This window comes from Cottoperca gobio, chromosome 11 (assembly GCF_900634415.1).
Source record: "Cottoperca gobio chromosome 11, fCotGob3.1, whole genome shotgun sequence".
Classification (NCBI taxonomy): Eukaryota; Metazoa; Chordata; class Actinopteri; order Perciformes; family Bovichtidae; genus Cottoperca; species Cottoperca gobio.
Window position 1 is genome coordinate 11611974 of NC_041365.1, and position 23997 is coordinate 11635970.

At 40.0% G+C, this 23997-nt stretch overlaps 1 protein-coding gene across 1 annotated transcript; it reads right to left on the reverse strand.

The window, feature by feature from the left end:
* Window positions 1-46: 46 nt before the first annotated feature.
* rad21b (RAD21 cohesin complex component b) lies at window positions 47-11279 on the reverse strand. The gene is made up of 14 exons (XM_029443138.1): window positions 11167-11279; window positions 7270-7448; window positions 6903-7032; window positions 6292-6391; window positions 5019-5125; window positions 4671-4880; window positions 3809-3931; window positions 3548-3676; window positions 2445-2668; window positions 2188-2344; window positions 1648-1793; window positions 1347-1511; window positions 1132-1221; window positions 47-445 (listed from the first exon to the last, which is right to left on the reverse strand). The coding sequence occupies exons 2-14, from the start codon at window positions 7411-7413 to the stop codon at window positions 254-256; spliced, it is 1917 nt and encodes a 638-aa protein (XP_029298998.1). The 5' UTR covers window positions 7414-7448; window positions 11167-11279; the 3' UTR covers window positions 47-253.
* Between the last annotated feature and the right edge of the window lie 12718 nt (window positions 11280-23997).

The following is a 23997-nucleotide window of genomic DNA, read 5'->3' on the forward strand; positions in this document are numbered from 1 at the left end:
ACAATAAATAACAAATAGAAAAAGTTGCAATCCTCCTCACTGTGTGGAAGTTGTCAAGGAAGAATCCTTTTTATAATCCAACCATGTAATTGAGACATTTTCCTCCCACCATTTTAAATATTGCAGACAGAAGATAAAACTCCACATTGTACACAAAACAAACTCAAATGAATTAATAAAACTTAACAGACACGCAGTGTTGGGTGTACACTGTGGAGTTTTCTTTGTCCTTTTCAGACAAAAGTTGTGTTTTCTAGATGATGTGGAAGCGAGGTCCGGGCGTAGCTACGATGTCGCTGTAAGGCTCCTCCTGCACGAGCTCCACCGCCAGCTGCTTCTTCAGAACCAGGAAGCTGTAGAACTTAGCAGCCGCCTGCTTCTTGTTGTTGTTCCTGCACAGATCCAGCAGACCGACCGACTGGGCGCCTGTTTTGGCCATCACCCTCTGTGGCAAGGTGAGACAGAGGGTGTCAGGAGGGGAAGGTTTCGTATTTTAAAGTCATTGCAGTAGCCCACTTTAATACATTTATATCTTCCTCACCTGCTTCGTTCAATTTAAGCAGCAGATGATAAACTATCCGATGCCAAATACAGAAATCCAAAGGCTCTTGCCCTCTTTAAGCCACATGTAGAACCACAACAGTGCCTCATCACTGACAAGATGTGAAGAAATAACTCATGTAATTTGTTTTAAAAGAAATGTAATATAGCCAAATTATTTCTATTACTATTCTTCTTGTAATGTAATTCCTAGTTTTGTGTGATATTTGTGCTCTTTTTTCACTTTTGTGCACTATATGTGTGTTTTGTCAATACAGATATCAGTTTCAGTTCAAATGCCAGCATCTTCTTTTGCTGAGTTAGAGCACATTTCCCACAAAAACATTTTCTTTCATTTAACAAAAATAAAATACATAAATATATTTCTGCTTGAATACAAACAAGCGGTGGATTTGCCTAAATAAAACGAATAAAATGGTTAAAACCCACATTTAACATAAGTATGCACAGGCAATATTTCATATAGGGTACTACAGGAACAACGTAGTCAATACTTAAAAAGTACATAGTCCAGAGTGTTGCATTAACAAGATATCCTGTTCTTCCAATAAGATGAGAACACATAAATACCTGGAGGCCATGGAGCATCTGCTGGGTTCTTTTGTTCCACCTCCTCTCCTCCTGGTCCTGATCTCCTCCCTGCGCCTCCTCCTCCTCCTCCTGACATAGAAAAACACAATTACAAACACTGATAAAAGGCTGAATCCATGTCGACAATCTGTTAACTTACTCTGAATAAATAAACAAAACTATCAAATAAAATCACAAGTTATTCTCCATCTCACCTCTTCATCAGAGTCGTTATCGCTCTTCTTCCTTTCCTTGTCGCCAAGCAGGTCCAACTCTATCATCTGGCTGATGTTCATGGTTTCCTCTGGGGGCAGATCCACATTGGAGGCCTCCAGCTGCTGGGACTCCTCCGGCTGTTGCTGCTGGTCCAAAGCTCCCATCTAGAGAAAGATAGGGGGAAGTTAGTGAACACCAGACATCAAATGTTGGGTGATCTCACGTACGGATCATGGGTGTAAGGATGCATCTGCTTCAGTATATGTAGACACTACTACTAAGAGGGACATCTGTACTCACAGGCAGGGCTGGTTCTGTGTCCTGGGCTTTGCGTTTGAGGCCACGTTGGGAGGATGGAGGGGGCATGATCGACTCGTCCAGCGTCGTCCTGCTGCCTTCCACAGCTGAAGTCTGCAGAACACTGGCCTCCTCCAAGATGGTCTGGTCTAGAGGAGAAATCGAGACATACTGTACATGTTAGAAAAACTAAATATTTTCTTTGTTGCGCATAGGAACGCTGAATGGTACAGTTCATTGTCACTGAGAATATTCGTGGGGATCATTAATCCCACATCCTCTTTCTTTTCCCACTGAAGGGATATTCAATTACTCAAAGTCAGTTAATAACTCTCCTTCAAAAATACAGATTTAAAAATAAATATACGCTCAATAATAACATTTCAAATTGCACCACTTTTGCAACACATACACGTTGCTATTGTCTAACAGCCAGCCTTATGCATTTCATACCAAGCCATTAACAACCCAAATTGAAACACTACAGTGCATTATGACAACCATGAATAAATCAAGCATAAATGTACACAAACACCTATTTACCCATGATGTCTCTCTGTTGGTGTGCTGTCGTTTCCTCTTTGGGCACCTCCGGGTTCTCCAGATCCTTGAGGAACTCATCCAAACTGTCGGCCTCTCCACCTTTCCTCCTCTTCCTCAGCTCGTCTGGCACCAGTGGTGTAAGACACCTTGTAAACATCTAGAGAGAAAGCAAAGAGTCAGACAGAGAGAACAACCAGAAAGTTACAGTATTTTAATTCTACTCTGTTCACTTATCCATGAATAACTGCATCCCTAACCTTAAGCAGCCTAGCATTCCAGAGAGGCTGAGCAGGGAGAGAGAAAAGCTTCTCGACTCCTCCCGTCTCCTTCCACATCATCAGCTTCTTGGTGGGGGGTGCCAGGTCCAGGGTGGTGACTATGTCAGAGTAATCAGAGAGCTGTGCGCGGATGGTTTTACTGTCCAACTCCTTCACGCTGTCCACAATCAGCTTCCTCTTACGCTTCGCCTTGGTCTCCTTCACTGCACGGTCCAAAGGGAGACAGAGATGAATCAGCTCAGTAAACCAAAACAGCTCTGAGAATTGGAGCAAGAAAATGCTTTAGATATGTTTATTCTGAATATTTAAAACTTGTTTCAAGGCTTATTTGCTGCGATACACCGGTACCAGCTGCGCTTTCTCGCTCTCTTCTCTTAAACAGCGAGTTGACACATACTGCTGCAGTGCTTATAAGAATAATAATGATCTCAATTTGTGTTTTTTGTACTCATTTGTTACACAAGTTTAGTTTAGTTTTTTTTAATTGTACTTTCTTGCCTTTTGAATGTGTGTTTACTAGTCATTCTGCTGTTCTCTGCTACTTGCCAATACAACGTTGTGTTTTAACCTTTAACATTTATCTTTTAATACAATCTTAAATGTTTTCTCCTTAATGTTTCATGTTTAATGTATCAATATATATAGAATATAGGTAATGTATCGAAGTTAGAAATCCCAGCATCATAGCAACACTATTCTATATAAACACATTATTCCTTCGTAGACAAAATAACGTTGTTCTGCAACACGTTCCTGTTTTATCATTGATTGACTGATTTCTACTCAGAAATTATCAAGACAAATTTTCACTATTAAATGCAAGATACTATAATAACCAAATTAATCATTTTCAACACGTTTGCTTTATTTATGTGCTGATTTTCTCAGTTTTTTGCATCCCAATGTAACCCATGCAATCTGGTACTGTCTTATGTTCAACATGGGATCTTGTTCATGGAAAGAGAAGAAAAAACATTGAAGTTAAACTGGAACTATATGGACAATTCAACGTGAAGCACAAACAATGAAAATGACAGGGATTAAGAAATGCTGAAGTTGTCTCTTAAAACCAGCTGCATTACCTGTGATGTCAATCGGCTCCAGGGCGAAGGTTTCTTCCTCGTTGTGAACCAGGATGGTCTGTTCTGTCTGGTCCGCCATGGCTGGTAGGGGCTCTGTTGGGCCTGAGTCTGGACTATCTGGGCCTCCCGCTAACACACAATCACACCATGTTGGATATACGTAGGTGACTGTATTTTAATTTCAATTATACATAACCAAAGCTATTGCAACACAACATAAAACAATAAGGGTCTACTGCTGAGGTTATTTGTGGAACTGACCAGAGAGAGCATCAAAGTCGTCGTCATCGCATCCTTGGTCCGGAGGCATCATCACACTCTCTGCGATGGCGGGAGGGTCGTCAAAGATGCCGTCTCCTTCGTTGTTACTCAGCAGCTTGTCCACTACACAGAGAGATGAGGTAACTCAGTTATTACAATCAAGATAATTCATTTTGAAATTCAGTCCATCTAAATGCTAAAATGTAAAATATACATGTTTTTAATAAGGGGCTATCATATTCATAAAATAAACATTATTAATCGTTTCTAGTGTCTATTACATAATCACTGCACAACAAATCACAGGAACCTGCTAACACACACAATGTGATTACAGCAACCTTCTCAAACACTTTCTGATAAAAGTCAGAAGTTAATAGAGAATCACTTACAGATTAGGACTGCAACTAACAATCATTCTCAATTCAGCTGCCAATTACTTTTTTAGATTAAATCAATTAATCGTTTGTTCAATGAAATGTCAGTTCCATCCCAGTTTCTCAACATCCAAGGTGATGTCTTAAAATGTTTTATCAAAGCAAGTTAAATATTATATCAAATCTAGAAAAGCAGGAAATCTCCATATTTGAGCGGCTGAAAACAGCATGAAAAATAAAAAATAGTTGACGACTACTTTTTCCATCGATCAACTAATGCATTAGTTGACTAATTATTACTAATTATTTCTATTACAGATGTCGTAAAACTGAAATCAGTTGAAAACTGAAGGCATGCTCTCCATTATGCACTTTTTCCAGTGACTTAAGTTTAAAAATACACAGGTTGCATAAAACTTACATTATTGCATCTATCTCAGCATTCAACCGTAGTGTCAGTGCCTATAATATTGACAGGATCTTACCCAGCATGCCTCCCTCATTGCTCTCCATGGGATTGTCTCCAAAGTCATCTTTGTACTGGCCATCGTACTCCAGATGGTTGGACTTGTCGGCCATCGCGTTAGCTCCACCCTCGGCCTCCAGCAGCAGGTTGGAAGCTGACACTCCCATGATGTCCACCTCGAATGCGCTCTCCTCCCGCATCATCTCCCGGTCGTCCATTCCAAAGTCAGCTGCACAACAGAAATGTGTGTCTTTACATTATGTAGTGAGGAATGTGAGCGAATGAAGGAAGTTACACTGTCAACTAACAACGAAAAATACATTACAGTATTAAAAAATGCACAAATGTTCAGAGGAAAGATGCCTACCGAAGTCATTGTCCTGCAGCAGGTTGAGGTTTCCCACCTCCTCTCTCATGGTGATCTCCTCCACTCTGCTCTGGTTCAAGTTGAACTGCTGAGCAACGTCAATATCACTGTACAAAACACACCAGTCAAGTCAATATGTTTCTTACACTTTTCTTCCAAAACATTGTTTTTTACGAGCAGTGGAAAAAGATTAAATGTGCTGCGAAAACATATCTGCATTACTTATATTTCCAAGAATACAGAAATTAGTTTTATATGCAGGTGGAGAGCAAGAGCGAAAGAAATCATAAGAATTCCTCTAATTGAAAAAGAAATTCATGCATGGTTCGAGAATATTTTCAAACAATCAAAATGTCAATGTTGCTTTCTTCCTTGCTTTGGAGACAACTGTACCTGAACCTTGTACCTGTACATGCACCTAACCGGAATCTCTATCTGCCTGGACCTCCTTTTTCCTGCCCCTGTTCCTGTTTACTCGTGGACTCTGTAGACAGGTTTCCTTCCAAAAGCATAAAGTGAACATTTTTACAGAATTTCAAGAAAATCTGCAAAACAAAATGCAAATGAATGCTAGTTTCCATCCACTAATATTAGGAGTTGGTTCCTCCAGATAAACAGTAGGGGGGGGGCCAGTTCTCCAGTTGGAAAACCATTATACCATCCAGAAGAAGGTGACGCAATAAGGTGACGTAATGTAGAAAACTGGATGGAAATATGACATTTATGTTTGTTTCATGTATTAATGTGAGGAAGGTTACATTAGATCTGCGTGGAGCGAGGAGGAGACCCTTTTAATATGCTGCTATTTTTTCTCTCTCTCCATATGAGCAGAAGCTTCAGTGGACGTTTAAGTCACATGCTTCATGTACGTCATCATTTATTCCCTAAGTCTGTTATCGTTTTCCACTCCAGCCATCGTAAAAACGTTTTCACGCCATCTTAAAATTTCCGCTCAGGTTTCTCTATGCTGAAATTGAAAATGTGCATAAAGACAGGTGGATGGAAATGCACCTGTTACTTCTGTTTGGACTTTTCTACACATGCCAGTAAGTTCATGTACCTCGGTTTTGTCCCTGAACTGTTCCTGTCTGCATTTGGGTCCTATTAATTGCTGCCTGGCACTTACCCCTGTGGCATCTACTGTTATCTAATAAAGGCAAAACAAATAAATAAAATGTTGCTTTTGTTGTGATTACTGTGTTTTGCACAGTTCAATGTAGTTTCCAATACATCTCTACCTACTGCTCTCTCAGGAAGTGGTCAGAGGACTCACTCTAGGTCTGGGAGAGGCTGGTCAAAATCATGGAACTCCTCAGGCAGCGTGATAGCGTTGTAAGCTGCTTCTCTGTTCTCCTCAGGAAGATCCACCACACCTGAAACACCACAATGTAGGAAGAGAGTTACACCATGGGGACGAAACAGATTTCATTTCGATAATAAATATGCGCAGTTTTAAGGAAGATCCCAAGATGGGTGGAAAAGTACAGAAAACCGAAATCCGATGGACACATCTGTGAGTCAATTTAATAAAAAAATAATTTCGGCTATGTATCTGAATACATCGAAGGTGAATTAATCAATATGTGTATTTGTGTATGTACAGTATAAGTATTGCATGTAGATGTGCATACATGTGTATCAGCTGCATGCTGTAGTTTTAGACGTATAAACTTTGTACTGTAAAAGATATTTTAAAAGTGTTGCCATGTGTTTATGCATTTGTGTAGATATAACAATAACTGAATATTATGTTTCTCAAGGGACATGAGAAAGGCTTCAATCTCTGACTGATACCGCATGTAATATGGACCACTGGAGGAATGCATAGAATCATTTACTGCTGATGGTTTTATTTTACTTTGTAAGTTGCATTTTGTCCCCAACCTGGTCTAAACGCCATCTTGATCTTGATAAACGCCTCGTTACAATCTGCCAGCAGGTACTTGGCCTTCCTGTGGTAGATCCTCACCACCCCCAGCAGCAGATGCCCTGATGTTCGTAAAGCCATTTTCACCTATAAAAAGGTATTTGCAGAAATGATCCGTGACAAAACTGTAAAATAGATCTGCAGCTTTTTATATAAACTTGGTGTATTGCGTAGTGTCTGTCTTAAAATATTTCATGTGGCCTTAATAATACATAAAGAGAATTTTGTAATTATAGGATGACTGGTTGTAGATCAACACACGGTAACAAAAAAGGACAATTCAAACCATCATCTACTGTGAAAGTGAAGACCCCGACAAATTACCTTGGGTGAGATGATGCTCTCTACGCTGCTCTCCAGATTGCACTCAAACACATGAGCCTTGGTCAGCTTCTTGTCCCAGTGGGCCGCCAGCCAGATTTTGGCCAGCGGCCCACGTTTGCTAAGGACAAAGTGGGCATAAAACATCGTCTCAGCGCCTTCTCACCACAAGGGAAAGGGGCCTAGACAGAGGAAACAACACAAAGAGAGAAATTACATACGGTATTTGATTGAAATCACAACAACGAATAGGTAAACAAAGCATGACAGTTGAAAGGACATATTCATTGCGTGATCTAAGCGTTTGCAAGCAGACTCTTTGAAGATGCAGACATGGTTGTCAGGCAAATAGGAATAGTGACAGGAGTTCATAGCAGGGTGCAAGCTGAGCCCTGCAGATTGTGGTGAGACTGGGTGAGCGAACAATCATCTCAGCACTCCCCACTCTGCCGTAAACTGTACACCAGTCAGTCCCAATATTCAACAACAACAAACTAATAAAATATAATGTATTAATATAGTATAGTATGCAGAAGTAGTTCAAATCTGCTTCACCATGACCAGCTACACATGCGTACATATTAATGTGTCAGTAATCATAATCCAATAATATCAAACTTGAGATTCTGAAAAGTACAATGAATTCTACAAATGAGTACATTTAATGTTAATACTTATGTATTTTTAAAAAGCGCCAAACTCGGTGTCTGAAAAGAGAAGCAGATGCAAAAGAGCCTCAAACTTGCATTCTCTCTAATGGCCAGCAGGGGCGACACCTCTGGTTGCAAAAAGAAGTCTTCTCACTTGATTATTTACCTCAGTAAACATTGTAAACATGAGTTTATGATCTCAATCGCTCATTTTCAATACAGCATGATGTTCATTAGTAATTATGGTCCCATTTAGTGTAAAATAGATGATAAAGCAGCGTATGCTTTGGGGCATGTTTGTAATTGACAGGTAGATACCACAGCATTGTCCAGTTTGGGTGCTCTTCGTGTTTCCATTTTAGAACTTTAACCCTTTCACAGTGAGTTTTCAGTTTATGAAAGTTAATTGTAACTTTTTGGTCACCTACAAATGTCTTGTTCTGCGTTCGGTTGTACCGGTACTTTGTTTCAGCCTCTTGTGTTACTTCTGGTTCCAAAAAACAAGATAGCAACAGTCAAAATACCAAACTCAAGGCTTCAAAAACCGTAGTTCAAACGGGTGACATAACAGTGACTAGTTTCAATTCTTACACATAGTCTATGATTTTTACCAAAGAGTAAAATTTTGAATGCAGGACTTTTACTTGTTAGTTTTAGTATTTCTATATGGTGGTATTGCTACTTTTACTTTGGTTAAAATAAATATATTTTTAAGCTTAACAGTTATTTTTTATCTTTGAAAACAGTGGTTAAAAAAGCAGGGTAATTAAGTAATTAATTAATTAATTAAGTAACTTGAGTAAGAAACTGGAGATGAGATTGATTTTGTATGCATTTCAAATGGACATGTTATTTTAGAAGGGACCACTTTTCTTGAACTCATATAATGATAACTTGGTCAGTAATACATATAGCATAGATCAGGGGTGTCAGGGTGCCACTTTATGATCAAAATAACTCGTCAAGCTATAGAAATGATTTTAAATGTACATTTAATTTCCACATCTGTGTAGTAATCCTGATCACCTGAACTGACACCACACAAACTAAAGTGGGAACTATTAAGGAAGAAGGTTAAGTTATCCGCCTGCCTTGTAAATGTATAAAATGTATACATGAAAAATACATAAAAGTTGTGGCTCTTTGTACTGAAGCTGCTGACTGACATTATATGTCACAATGTTCAATGTCTTGAAATATTTCCAAAGTAAGTATTCATTTTCACAGAAATATATTGTTCATGGTGCAAACGTGTCTGAAGCAGCATTTGCAATAAGTGTAGTATGGCAGGCTATAGGTAAACGTCTTCATCACTGAGGAGGCTGTCAAACTGACGGTGATTCATACCTCTGGCTCGGATGAAATTAACAGTTCGGACAACCACTGCCATGACGTGATCCATTTTTAACGACTTGCAACACAATGCTTCCTGGTGCAAAATACAGTGAAATGTCCAAAAACCATGTCCTCCATTTGCAGCCTGAACTTTCTCTCCCAGTCCACTCCGACCCGGTCCAGTGCTCCAACGAGAGCGTTGAAAATGTAATTTGCTGTTGTGGTGTCCGTCATAGGCACCAACTCAAGGAACTCCTCTTGACGGTCAAAGTCTCATCAACACCACGAATGGATATAGCCAGTTGAGCAACATCCAAAATGTCCGTGCTCTCATCAATTGCAACCGAAAATGCAACAAAAGACTTGACTTTGTGCTTCATTTGGCTGTTTAACTCTGCCGAAAGATCTGAAATCCTATCTGTCACAGTGTTTCTCGTCAGGCTAATGTTGGCAAAAGCCTGTCACTTCTCAGGGCACACAAGTTCTGCAGCCTTCAGCATGCATGTTTTCACGAACTCACCCTCACAATCTGGTTTTGATGCTAATGCTATTTCGCTAGCAATAAGGTAGCTAGCTTTCACTGCTGCATCGCCGATATCTCGGCTACGGGTAAAAACAGACTGCTGCTTCTTCAGACCCGCTAACAATTAATTTATCTTCTCTCTTCTCAGTTTTCTTCATTTTTCGCTATGATGAGTCTCATAGTGGCGCCGAATATATTCTTTGAGCACTGAAACCTGCCGCGAACACGCCGAGCACACAGCTTTCCCACTCACCTCTGTGAATAAATAGGAAACGGTCCATTTGTCTTGGAAAACTCTACACTCCGTGTCCACTTTTCTCCTTTTTTGACAAAGACATTTTGTGTAATGACGGTGCCACAGAGTGTAATGTTGACATAACCCGCCAGCTCCAGCATCAACAGTTTGCTTGCTTGACAGTGTTGTGTGCGACCCCCAGTGGACACATTTGAAATAACATTTACTTTCATTGAAAATTGTAGTTAATGTCTTCTTTGTAATCTTTACACTTTGCAAAACCACCCCGCGGGCCGGATTGGACCCTCTGACGGGCCAGTTCCGGCCCGCGGGCCGTATGTTTGACACCCCTGGCATAGATTATGTTCATGATCATTCTTAACAAACTGTGCAGTTTGGATGAGCAGCAATAGTCATCATGTCAGAGAAATCAGAGGCGTGAGAAACACCTCAACTCTTGGGAAATCCAAAAAACAAGACACAAATTAATTTTAGAGGAGAACAGTTGTGCTTTGTTTTTTAATACAGGGATTGTACTTGTAAGAGAACACTACACTGTGTATTGGTAGACTATTTTAGCAACTTGTAGCCTCAACTATCTGAATATGCCACTTCTCCACCACTGGGAACTACCTTATCATACTGCACATATTGTGTTGTTTTGTTTTAGCATAGTCTTATGATGCATGTGAATTAACATTTTACTGTACATCATGTGGTGTTAACGTGGACATGGGATATGCCTGTCAGGTAGCTAGTTAAGTAAAAATGGCAGCCATGCCTGCAGCACTATAATGTAACGTTACCTGTAACTGCTACACCAAACAGAGATATCAGACTAAATGTTTTTATTACAGTAAAAAACAATGAGTCAGTCACACAGGTAAGCGTCCAGCAATTGGGGGGAAACAGGCAGCCCTTTTTAACCGTTAATGACAAAGGAGACGACCGTTAGACACCGTTACACGTTACCGTAAACAGTTACATTAAACCGCATTAACCGCTCGCGCTCCCCCCTGCGAAAACAACAGGTGATGGTGCTGACAAGCTAGCCGTTAGCCGCTGTCATTCAAAAACCTGAGCTCCGTGGAGACAACGTGTCTGTGTGGACACCGACACACATGAAAGCACATCAAACCTTAACATAAATGCCTCACCGGTTAGCCGTATTGTGCTTTTCTTGTTATGCCGGCCGTGGTGGTGGAGATGCACCCGGGTGCAGCTGGTTTTTCCACCCCTCCTCCGACAACAAGATGGCGCGCCCCCCTGGAAGGTTTAAAAACCACAGCAGGATGCAGAGTGGTGCTGATGTTGGAGAGGGATGCTAAACTGTTCAACTCTGCATACCTGTGTAGTGGTGGAGGAAGTAACTCTGTTACGAGTAAAACTCCTGTATTCAAAAACTCCTGTACAAAGGTATTCACATTCAAATATAGCCTTCCTAAAGTACCAAAAGTTCTCATTATGAAGAATGGCCCATTTCAGAGTAATGCATATTTTTGGATGTTATGTACGCCCGGAGCTCTCTTCTTAATTTTGTTATCAGACAAATTACAACTATCAGTACATGATGACATGATCCCAGCGTAAGTAGCTTTGAACAACTCCAACATGAGTAGGTGTAATCAGCTATAAAACACCTGCATGGGTATGCATGGCCTTGATGTATCATATTTTTTTCTTTAAAAAGTAACTATTGGCTTTCGCTCTTAAGTAAATGTAGTGAAGTATAAAGTACAGAATTGAACTCTGCAGTGTAGTAGAAGTATTAAGTAGAAGAAAATGAAAATACTCAAGTGAAGTACAAGTACCCTCAAAGTTCTTAAGTAAATTCTTAGTTACTTCCACCACTGGTATTCAGATCATTACCTTAGCCAAAGGTACAGTGTTAAATGCCAGATCCTACTTAATTATACAAATGATTAATTATTTATATATTTAATAATTATTAAAGTAGAAAAATGTCATGTCATGTCCCTGCCATGAAGGTTTTCTTATTGTTGTTTCATCTTTTACTTAATCTTGCTTAACTTGCAAATATTATGAACAACTCGTCTCCTAAAGCTGCTTTATCAAGCCTGGAGCACAGCATGGATAACAATAGTTTGAACATGTGACACAGAACCAGCTCAGCTGAAGCAAACAGTTTAAAGCTGAGCCTAAACCTCTTATAAACCTTCCAGATTTAAACTAAACCTGACCCTGTGCTCTCTACAGAGTTTCCAGGCCACAGACACACATTTGAGGGTGTACTTTAGCTCCACTCTGAAAGAGTAGAGGAGACACAAATGGCTTTCCCTGCATGTCCTATTTTCTTCTAAGACAGTTCAAAATGCACCGACCTTTGCTTATGGTTTCCTCTCAAGTTTCTTCTGTCTGCCTCGCGACTGCCCAATGGTGCATTTAAAGGGTGGGGGGAACAGTTAATGTCATAACTTGATATTTCAGTTAGTCTCCCCAGTGAACTAGTTTATGCTATTAAATAAAATAATTAATTTGGATAAATGGCAGTACAAATTGCTTAAATGTAAAATCATTGACTATTCTTGTGACATTCTGCAAGTAGCTGAAAATACCACCAGGAGGCAGCAAAGTTGTCTGAAAGGTAACACATCATTCAGGTAACAAGTGATATATGACTGTGGTTAATAAAAACATATACGAATCGTTATATAAGGTAGTGACTTCATTGTTCATTAAAATTATTTCTTTCCAAGACAATAATGCTTCCCCACCTGAATCCTTCCAGTCCATTACTACAATTATTATTTTTTATCTAATATCCCTAGAATCCAACTTCCTCACATGGAAATAAAGATATGTATCCTTGTTATAAATATCTGTATACATAAGCTCTGCTCCAAGCCTTTAAACATTGGTATGGAGGCCCTTCAGGGTATACTCAGAACAATGTAATCCTAGTTTATTTTGACTTGAGTCACATGACTTGGACTTGAGGAAGACTTGATGAATAAATCTGATACATCTCATGACTTGACTAGACAAAATCTAAAATACTTAAAACTTATCTTTAACTTTGACATAACACAGCACCTGAGGCTCAGTCTGTGTATTTGGCAACCTTTTTTTTCCCTGTCAGTGGTGGAAAAAGTATTCAGAGCCTTTATTTAAGTAAAAGTACTAATACCACACTGTGAAAATACTCAACGTCACGCTTATTTCCCAACCCGTAAGTCAGCCATGTTGGTTGGAATACACAACCAAGACAGCGCTAGTTCACGTGTGAGTTGCTGCAACGCTTCGTCATTTTCTTTGTATTTAAACGTCTAAGATTGAAAGAAAATGGCAATCGTGTGCGCAGTGTATAAATGTGGTCATAACGCTACTCGTGACCCAGAGAAACGGTTCTTTAGATTTCCTAAAATCATCAAAAACAACGATCAACAAAAGAGGGATGAATTGCTGTCTACCGAACGCCGTAAGCTGGTTTAGCAACATAACTCGTGAGGATTTAACAGAAGAAAAAGCACAATTCAACCATGTGTTAGCTATGTTTTCAATGTTTACGTTAAACATTTGTGCTTATAAAATACCCGAACACTGTAAGACCTTACTTCTCGTCACTAGGAGAAGCGGCAAAGCTTTATGATAGCAGCCATTTGCTCTTTTCTTCTGTGCATGTTTTTGTTTTTGGACTTTTTCTCTGAATCTTGCCTTTGCAGAGGACTCCAGAGTCAAAATACTTTGAAGAAGTCGGAGTTGTATTGTTGTTGTTCGCTTTGTTGATTTGTTTTCCAATCATACGTCACACAGCTTTGTCACGTGTTTGCACACTATCTATAGAAACATGGCGGTGCAACATGTTGAAGAGGACCCGCTCCCTAGATATAAAGGCTAATTCTAAGCTAACGAAAACACAACAACTCTTAGTTTTCAGCTGAGAATCACACACACTAGACTTTTAAGTAAAAATATCAAAGTATTATCAATATTATTTACTTAAAATAACAAAAGTAAAAGTATTTGGTGTAGATGTTTAAGGTTGTGCTAATTTTAACTCATTTATATACTGTTTGTATACTAGTTTTATCTACAGCAATACATCATACTCTATAAGATCATCAAATGTTTGTAGCTTAGCTGTCCTGTGAGTACCATGTACCTTTACAAAGTCAACTTTTCATGATCTCAGAAAAAACAGCCCAGTTTTTCTCTTTGTCGCTGGACAAGAAGGGTATTAAAGATGTATAATCTGAAAAGTAACTAAAGCTGTAAAAGTAAAAGTAAAGTGTACAATATTTCCCTCTGAGATGTAGTGCAGTAGAAGTAAGTTATTAAGCATAAAATGAAATTACTCATGTAAGTGTACTTAGTTACATTCCACCACTTGTCCCTGTCATCGTTGTAACGCGTTGCTCTGCCTCCTTGACCCTCAAGACTAACGGCCCAAATCCCTCCAACCTCTTCTCACGCTCCACAGACCTCTGCAGAAATGGAGTCATAGCTCACATCTTATGAGCTCTGACAAGTGCACTACTCTGTCTCTACCTCCGACGCGCTCATCCAACCGTCTTTACAGATTACACTCTGACAGAATTCCAAATCAAAGCCATTTATTTAATAGTCAATGTGTGGATTGAGAGTTTTGTAATGGAAAGTGTTGGACATCACAAGGTCTCAACTCTCCCTTACTAACACACACAGGACTTCTCTTTGTTTCCTATGACATAGTACTTTAAAAGCGCAAAACATTTCCTCAAATTAAAGAATTACCATGGGAAAAATTGACTGAGAGTGATGTCCCCTCCTAATATGCCCTCTTACCCTTCACAGTCAGGCCCATAAGTCAGACAGGGAAATACACCAGACCCCGGTGTCATCTCTGTGCAGAAGTCGGGGGGAAAAAACTGCTTACAGAAGCCAAAAACCATCCCACTAACCCCACAGGGAATGGACTTAACTTGGGCACAAAGAGCCTGGTTATATTTCACCGTAGGATGGCCTTTGTGACTCTGAATCAGCTAACACTGAGGCTGTGTCTCCTTCCTCGTCCAACCTGTCTGTCTCCTAATCTGACAAGCAGGTCTTATTTAGGGAGACGCACTGAAACAGTCCACTGGGGTTTGATGGATTTTGTGTGTACACACACACACACACACACACACACACACACACACACACACACACACACACACACACACACACACACACACACACACAGGTTTACACATGGACACTTTCCAAATGAAAGCTCACTAGCAACACATTTCTCACAGTAGATTTGTATGAGGGCGGGATTGACTGAGAAAAAAGAGAGAAGGGGGGAAAGAGGGGGAGGGTGTGGTGGTGGTTGGGGGGGGGTCTTTTCAGTTCTTTTTGGAAGCAACAATAGTCTTTGTCCGAGATCTTCTACCATTCTTATTAGGGTTGCCGAAAGGAGGAGGAGGAGGAGGAGGAGGAGGAGGAGGAGATGGGGCATGCAGGCGGAGGGCAGTTTCTCCATAGTAACAATGACAAAACAAGCCAGTTCAACACCAGGCAGGCAAAAGGGATGATTGCAGCTGCTGAACAGAAGCACACAGACTTGTGCTGCGGAGACCTGCTCACACAGGGAGAGGAGGAAGACCAGTAAGGAGAGGTGGAGTGCAAAGAAGAGAAAAGAAACGGAAACAGAGAAGATTCCCAGAGTTTTGAAAGTGCCTGTCAAAGAAAGTGCTGGGAGGCAACACGTGTGAGGGCACCCACTTATTCTGTACCCTCCCAGCATGGACCGAGACAGTCACAGCGAGGATACTTTGTCCACTATGGTTCTGGAGAACATCAAAAACAAACTGATTCATGCCTTCAGGGCGACAGGAGAGTCCAGAGAAAAGCCTCAAGACTCTGGCTCCGCTGTCAGACCGGTCAGTATCGGCAGGAGTTACCAAGCCAACGAAGAGCTGCGAAGGGCACAGATAGATGGAGCGATAACCTGGCTGAGGTCTGAACTGGTAGGTTGACATTTTTTGCTTTTTCGTATGTAGTTTGCAATCATTGTCATGTCCAGAAATGTGTCTGTATTATCTGTTGTCGATGTAGGTTCATGAATGAAGAGAACATTAGGAAGAAAAAAGAAGTGTGTTGGTGTCTCTGCATCCAAGTGTATACATTACAGCTTCAAACATGATGATTCAGTTTTTTCATTGTTGTCATGCAGCTGGAGATGCGCTCACAGGACCTCCAGCTGGCTCAGACACTACTGGGGCTCAACACAGAGATCCAAAGACTAAGGAGGGAGAGTTTCGGAGGCATGGAAGTAGAGGGGGATGATCAGCAGTAGCCGGCCCCAGTAGAGAGTCCTTTCTCTGGGGGAAGACTTAAGAGGGGCTAAAGGTGGAAACATTGCCTCCTTGGAACCCATGGTCCTGATATAACTGAACAGAACAGATTGAATGCATTTGCTTGTGATAGTGGCTCATTGTAATAAAATGTGTCTTAGTAAAAAATTGACCGGTAGAGGAAAGACAAATGAGCTTACTTTTGTGTAATGCTGGCATCGGTTTTTTATAGATACTTTGCACTTATGCAGAGTTGTACTAAAGAAACCTGTTTGTAAATGTTTTGCTAGGTCATAAAACAAGGCATTATGAATGTAAAGATGAAAATCACCTTTGTCACAATTTTATGTTGACGTGTTTTGTGATTGAACATAAATAAAATGTGTGATTTCATATCTTTATTGTGCTGGCATACTAAACTGTAGGACAGAACATGTTTGAAGTTCAGGTAGGTTTTTAATCCATTTCTCACTCCCAAACAATTTTAGTTCATTCAATTCACAAATACTTTCTATACACAAACCATTTGAACACTGTTATCTTTTTATACAAGGATTTACATGTGGGTTCGCTCTAGGTTACTATACACAATAAAGATGCAATGAACTCCACGCTGTCCTGCTGCTGCAGTGAATCCATTCTGAATGCAGTTACAGCCAATAAAGGTCACTGAGCTTCCAGCACATACACATACATAAAAATCTATCTAGACATATATAAATCTAGAAATTCAAAACCCAACATTTGTACAGTGTTTTGGAAAGATCTGCTCTGATCTCTGTCACATCTGCTGTTAACATTTATATTTATCTACACATAAAAGAAAACACTCTCTTGCTTTCTGACACACACACAATTCTACACAAAGACATCAATGATTGCCTTTAGGTCAATATTTAAAACAAGACTTGTAATATCCTCTGTCGTACAATTTCAATAATAACTTAAAGGAATAGTTTGACATTTTGGCCTTTTCACTATCTTGACCTATCTTGACTAAGCTTAGCATAAAGACTGCAAAACGAGGGGAAACAGCTAGCCTGACTGTCCCAGTCAACAAAATACACCTTCCAGCACTTCTAAAACTCAACAATTGACACATTGTAATCTCATTTGTTTAGTCTGTACAAAAACTGAAGTCAACATTCGAACAGAGTCAAGCTAGCTGTACCTTCTGTTTCCAGTCTTTATGTTAAGCAAAGCTAGCCAAATGCTGGATGCAGCTAACTCTTGGCAAAGAAAGCGAATAAGTGGATGTCAAAAAATGTCTAACATTCTTTTAAATTCACTGCAGTCTGTCAGAAATTGTCCTGTTTTAATATACAATATCATATTTTACATAAAATAGAATCAACAAATGATAAATTGTAAGCTAAAGAAGCCATTGGAGTGACATATTTTGTGTGAGGGTTTAAAAGAACAGTAAGAACATTTACATTTACTGGCTTCCCTCTAGAAAAACAAAATACGGAGAGGAAAGTGAATTTATGGTGGGAAATTGCAAATGTATTTATCTTGCTCCACCTTGTCTTTGTTGACTGTCTAAGATGATATGAGGAAGTTGAATTTCTTCTAACGGTTTCATTTTCAAGGCACAGAGCTTCTCCTGCTGAACGCCCTCTTCGATAAAACCCTTGAGTAAAGCGGTGGAGGCGTCTTTAGGCAAGAAATGGAAACGCCCACCTCCCCTGTGCCAGAGTATAGACTGCCGCTTCCTCGTTCACTCTCAGAGTCCCAGTAGCTGCCTTCCTCTTCCTCCTCAGCTTCCTCCACGTCTGTTTCTTCCTCTTGCTCCTCTTCAGACAACTCCTGCTTGAACTCCTGGATTCCAGAGTGAAGCTCCATCAGCTGCCGAATCAGAGCTTGGTCCTGGGAACGCATCTCCATCTACACATATTTAAAAAAATGTGTTTAGTTTCTACTTTTATAGATTATAGATCTATTGAGGAAAACAGACAAACAGGCCGAAATGAAAGAAACTGAAACTGAACTTCACAGAGTTTCAAGCTGAGCGGGTTCATGCTCAGTGTGACACCACAGCCATTTCTTTCGAGCGTTGCTTTCTTTCAAATGCAAATGCTTCTTACTGCCGTTCTCTTTCTTCCCTAATTGCCAGCATTGTAAAATAAGATATTCAGAATTCGAAGTCCAAGTTTGTCCTCAGGAGTTAGGAATGTCCCAAACAAAAAACCATCTGGGCCGATCTGCATTTCTTTTCTCTGTTAATTACTGCACCGGGCTGAGCCTGGGCTCCGGCTGAAAGATACCAGTTTTACCGCCTTTGTCGACACTTGAAGAAATGAGAGAAGAAACCTGAACTTTTTTTTTACCAGCCCTTTTTAATTAATGTGCTGGACACTGTGTTTGTGTGTGTGTGTGTGTGTGTGTGTGTGTGTGTGTGTGTGTGTGTGTGTGTGTGTGTGGTGTGTGTGTGTGTGTGTGTGTGTGTGTGTGTGTGTGTGTGTCCTTTTTCTTCCACTGCAAACTTTCCTGACCAAAATCATGTGGTTTACAAAACTGTCTTACTCTATAGGAAAATATGAACACAGAACCTTGGGATTTGATTAGCGGTGATTGATAAAGTTCATATCTAACATTTATGTAACATCAGACAGAGAAGTAAAAAAACCTTAGCATGTCAACTATTGGTCAGTATAAGGCAGGGGTAGCCAACGCAGTGCCCACGGGCACTTGGTCGCCCGCAGGGAGCAGTGTATGTTCTAAAAATAGCACTAGTCACCATGGCGCTCCGTTTACAATTTTTATTTATTGATTGATTGATTAAGAGAAAGAAAAGCGTGTATGTCTCATTTACGGGGCGACGGCAAAGCGGCACATTGTATTGTATTGTGACACATACACTTCGGTACGTGTCACAGAAGCTACCATGCTAACTACCATGCTAACTAACTAACTAAATACCTGCAGCACTGCGGGAGCTGAGAGTTAAAGGCAGCTTCGGGCAGCAGCATCTCTTTACACGAGGCCGGTGAACAAGTCACACAAAGCATCGGAAGCTTCATTTAGAGCTGCACTTTAAAAAAATAAATAATGTACAAGAAAGCCTTTTCGGACGGAGAGGTCTTGAAAGGTGCAATGATGTTATTGAAAACACTGTTCAAATACGAGAAGAAAGGTTCCGATGTCATCTCCACTCTCTTCAACGTTACAAAGTTAGTGTTTGTACAAACAGGATATGATTTGAAGATGTGACAGTTAATGATTTCCTAAATGCTTTTACAGAAGTGATACTTTGTACTAAAATATAACCGGTGTAATTTTGAACAAAATGCTACAAATGTTCTCATTCATATAAAACTGTCAATAAAGATATTTACAAAAATATCAGAGATGTGATAACTCTGACTTTCAAATGTTAAAATAGATTGAGAACATAAATAAATGAGGAATAAATAACATTAACGTGATCAGACAGTCTCTTCACATATATGAAAATGTGTTATGATTATTGTTATTAATGGTAATATTATCATTAAAGGTGAACCGTGCAACTATGTTATTCAGGAAGTTTGTATCAAACAAGTAGCCCTTCGTATTATTCAGTACCCTTGAAGTAGCTCTCAGTATCAAAAAGGTTGGTGACCCCTGGTATAAGGGGTAATGGTTGGTTAATTGGTGTCTTTGAAAAATAAAAAATATAGACAGAATAGTCTCACTTTAACTTCAGTTTCTGGATTATCAAGATATCTCTACATCTCACAATAGAGATGCTTTTAAGATGTGATTCCCCCACAGTTAAATGAAGCAAAAAAAATTCAACAATGTCTTTCTTTCTTTGCACAAATCTTTTGTCCTACAGTATGAATATGCAAAATTATTAATAAAATGTGGGTTTGTGGCCTCATTTTTATTAGGAGAAACCTCCATCAGCTGCTGTTTCCAAGGTCAGGAATGAACTTTGAAACTCAGCCTTTAAGCCAACATGGACAAAGGCTCCTCAGAAAAACTGTAAATCTGAACATCACATTTCTATGACAACTGGGCAAACGCCGTCTACTGATGAAGATCATGTGATATAATTCAAAAGCTTGAGAACCGCTAGTAAATGGACCATTGTAGAAGTTCATGGTCTAAATGATTGGACTGTGGATCTGCAAATTGTCTTAATAACTGACGGGGAATAAGATCTGTGTTTAAAGTACAGCAATTCTACTTGTCCTTTAAGAAGAGTAAAATTCAGGTTTTGTCATTCATTGCTGTTACACAGCAGGATCGTATTAAACCGAGCAGGAGGACTCTGCTTCTGCTGGATGTTTTGTCCGACTCGGACATGTGGTTTCTCCTCTGTGCTCAGGACACTCTGTTACCATGACGAGCTGTCTGGGTGAATGCACTAAATGCCAAGTGATGTATTAGGCTGTGACAATAAGCCTTACACTGTTACTCACAGAGGTGCAAACACACACACACACACACACACACACACACACACACACACACACACACACACACACACACACACACACACACACAGTCTCTTTGACCATGGTTTAAAAGAGGTTGACATTGTAACAACATGACCTACATGCATCTCAGGAACAAAAAGGCAATAACGTCCCACACAAAAAATATTCAGGATGATCCAGGAGGTCATTTCCCTTTGGCTGAAAGATTCAATTCAACAAATTATCAGCAAAAGTACTTTAAAGTGTGACTATGTAACTTTTGCAACACGTCCTCATAGCTAAATGACAGAATAGCCAATGACTCTCAAGACGACTAATATGACCGCTCTATTTAACGTTGTGAAACGGAACTACTTGGTTATGTTTAGGCAACAAAGCTACTTGGTTTAGGAAAACATCGTGATTTGGGTTAAAATAAGTATGTTTGTTATGCCCTTACGTATGTGGCGTAGTGCGTGAGGTGGTTATGTACTAACGTAGCAACGTAGCTTAAAATAATTCAACGTGTCGGCTTTTGGTTTCACACTGGACACAAGCTCCGGTTTCCTGTGTGTTAGTCCTGTGTTTGCGTGACCCATCCGTTCACCCTGACCTGACGTCTTGATCTTTTGTTGTCACTGTGTCTACCTGACTACTATGAGATAATGAAAATTTATAAATAAATAACATAACAATAGCACAAGTAGAGAAAAAATGACTCGCTAATGTTTGTTACATCACAGCAATATCGAGCTAAAGTTAGCGAACATTACCTAAAATTAGCCAACATAAATCACTGGTCAAACCAGGCCAAGTGAGGCTGTAGCAGCAAAATCCCTGTTTTTATTTAACTGAGCGAATGTACGTTAAATGCTCATAAATTCAACTTTTTATTTGTAAAAGAAATAACTAGTTATTTCATCTTTCAAAAGTTGCATAGTCTCACTTTAAAGAATCAAAAGTAAAAGTACTTGTACCTTAGATACACCTCAAATTGTCCTTAAGTATACTTGAGTAAATGTAACTGCTACTGAAAAACAAAGTGATATGGACTTGATGTAGTCTTACCAGTTCACTTCGCAGCCAGGCCAGTGCGCTCTCTATGTCCAGTTTTCTGCCTTCCTGTCCACCTGTGCACCCAGTCCTGCTCCGAGGATCCCTGCATGCACTCCGTCCTGCAGGTTTGCAATCATCAAAGGTGGAGGTCTTGCAGGAGAAGTCCCGCAGTCTGGTTAGGACGACTTCCATCATGTTAGGTTATTGATATCCTCAATTTGTCTAACTGGGTTTCTTCACCCTCTGCTGTGTCTTGTATGTTCTCAGATGCAGTGCAGCCTTGTCTGATCTCTCTGTCTCCTCTGTTATGAGATCCCTCGCAGTTCTGACGACTTATGAGGAACTCACTCACTCTCTTTCTCTCTTTCATCCACACTCCTGTCTCACCCCCTCTCTCTGCTCTCTCTTCTTTCTTGCTGCCACTGAGAGACAACAGTGTGGAGTTTGAATGTTGACCGAGCAGGTCTGACGTCAGTGCATTGTCCGGATGCCTAACCTGGAGTTGTTTACCACCGGGGTGTGTTTTTTGTATGGGGCTTTTATCAGATGCACAAACACACACGATGATCATTAGGATGGAGAGGAGGTGGGCGGAGGTTGTCATGGCCACAAGAGCGCTGTGTCTTTAGAAAACTTACTTGCAGTGGTTCTGGTCTGTTGTTTTTATCTGTTAATAGAGGATGGAGAGAGGACAGAACTGCATGTACGCACACACACACACACACACACACACACACACACACACACACACACACACACACACACACACACACACACACACACACACACACACACACACACACACACAGGGCTTTATTGTAAGTATGGCTCTCATGATCTGAGTGGCCCGTAGCAGGGTCAGGATCTTAAGAACAGTGTGAACAGCCATGTGTAACTAACCCTTCTCGTGCCATTTTACCCTCACTCTGCAGCCCCTAGCAACCCCACTGCTCCATCTATTCACACACACACACACACACACACACACACACACACACACACACACACACACACACACACACACACACACACACACACACGACTTGGCAAACCAAACACAGGCCTACATTTTTGGCGTCCACAGTAGGTATCAACTAAAATAGCCGTATTGACACATTGAAAGCTATTTTTAGACCAATCGTCATGACTCTCAAAAGAAAAAAGAGTCTGCCTTCAAGGCTTATTGTGTGATTGTCTCATGTTCGTAATGCGGCATTCAAAGACACTGAAGAGCACTGATGTAAGTTGTACGAGCTGTAACGTCACCAGTGGCTTTGTGAATGAGGGGATGTGAACAAATGAAAATGACATCACACTTTTAGCAGCTTCCTTCACTCTCTATTTATTTATACAGTTGTTACATTACAGGTCATTTAGCAGACAGTCTCCCTGAAGCAACTCAGGGTTAAGTGCCTTGCTCAGGGGCACAATGGTTGTTATTTATTATTAAATGAAAATGTATAAAATCCTAAACTGTGTGTTTTGGGAAGGAAAACAAAATATTCCTCATCCATCTGAGGTATCACAAGTATATCTTTAAAAAGTACAAAGACCGCTGTGTAGAAAATCTCTCCAAGTAAGTCTTGCATCAAAATCTCACTTAAAGCTAGTGTGGGTGTTACCTATTAACTTCTGAAGCTAGCACAAGTTGTGAGCGCGACTGCTGTAAATAATAAAAAAAGATATGTTCCTTGTTTACGTTCATTATGATATGTATATGTTCATAACGATAATGTATGGGGAGTGGCTTTGGAGGGTGGCCTGAAAGTATTGGCATCAAAATATACCAAAAGTAAAAGTACTCATGTAGAATGGCCTTCCGAATAATGTATATGATATTATAAGTATTGATGGCTAAACGTAGTGTCACATTACTTTAATGTTGCAGCTGGTAACAATGGGACACATTTTCATTTATATAACTAATTTATAGCCTTTTTCCCCCATCATCAACATGTATTTGTTCATTACATTTTGTAATATCAATCTGAATCTGCAAAGTAACAAGTAACTAAAGCTAACAAATAAATTCAATGGAGTAAAAAGAACAATATTTGCCTCTGAAATGTATAATGTATGCATGTATGTATCCTGCTTGTAAGTATAATGTAGCATAAAATGGAAATACCCAAGTAAAGTACCTCAAAATTGTACTTTAGTACAATACTTGAGTAAATGTACTTAGTTACTCTCCACCACTGGATGGTAGTGACCAAACCTTTTATATATATATATATATATATATATA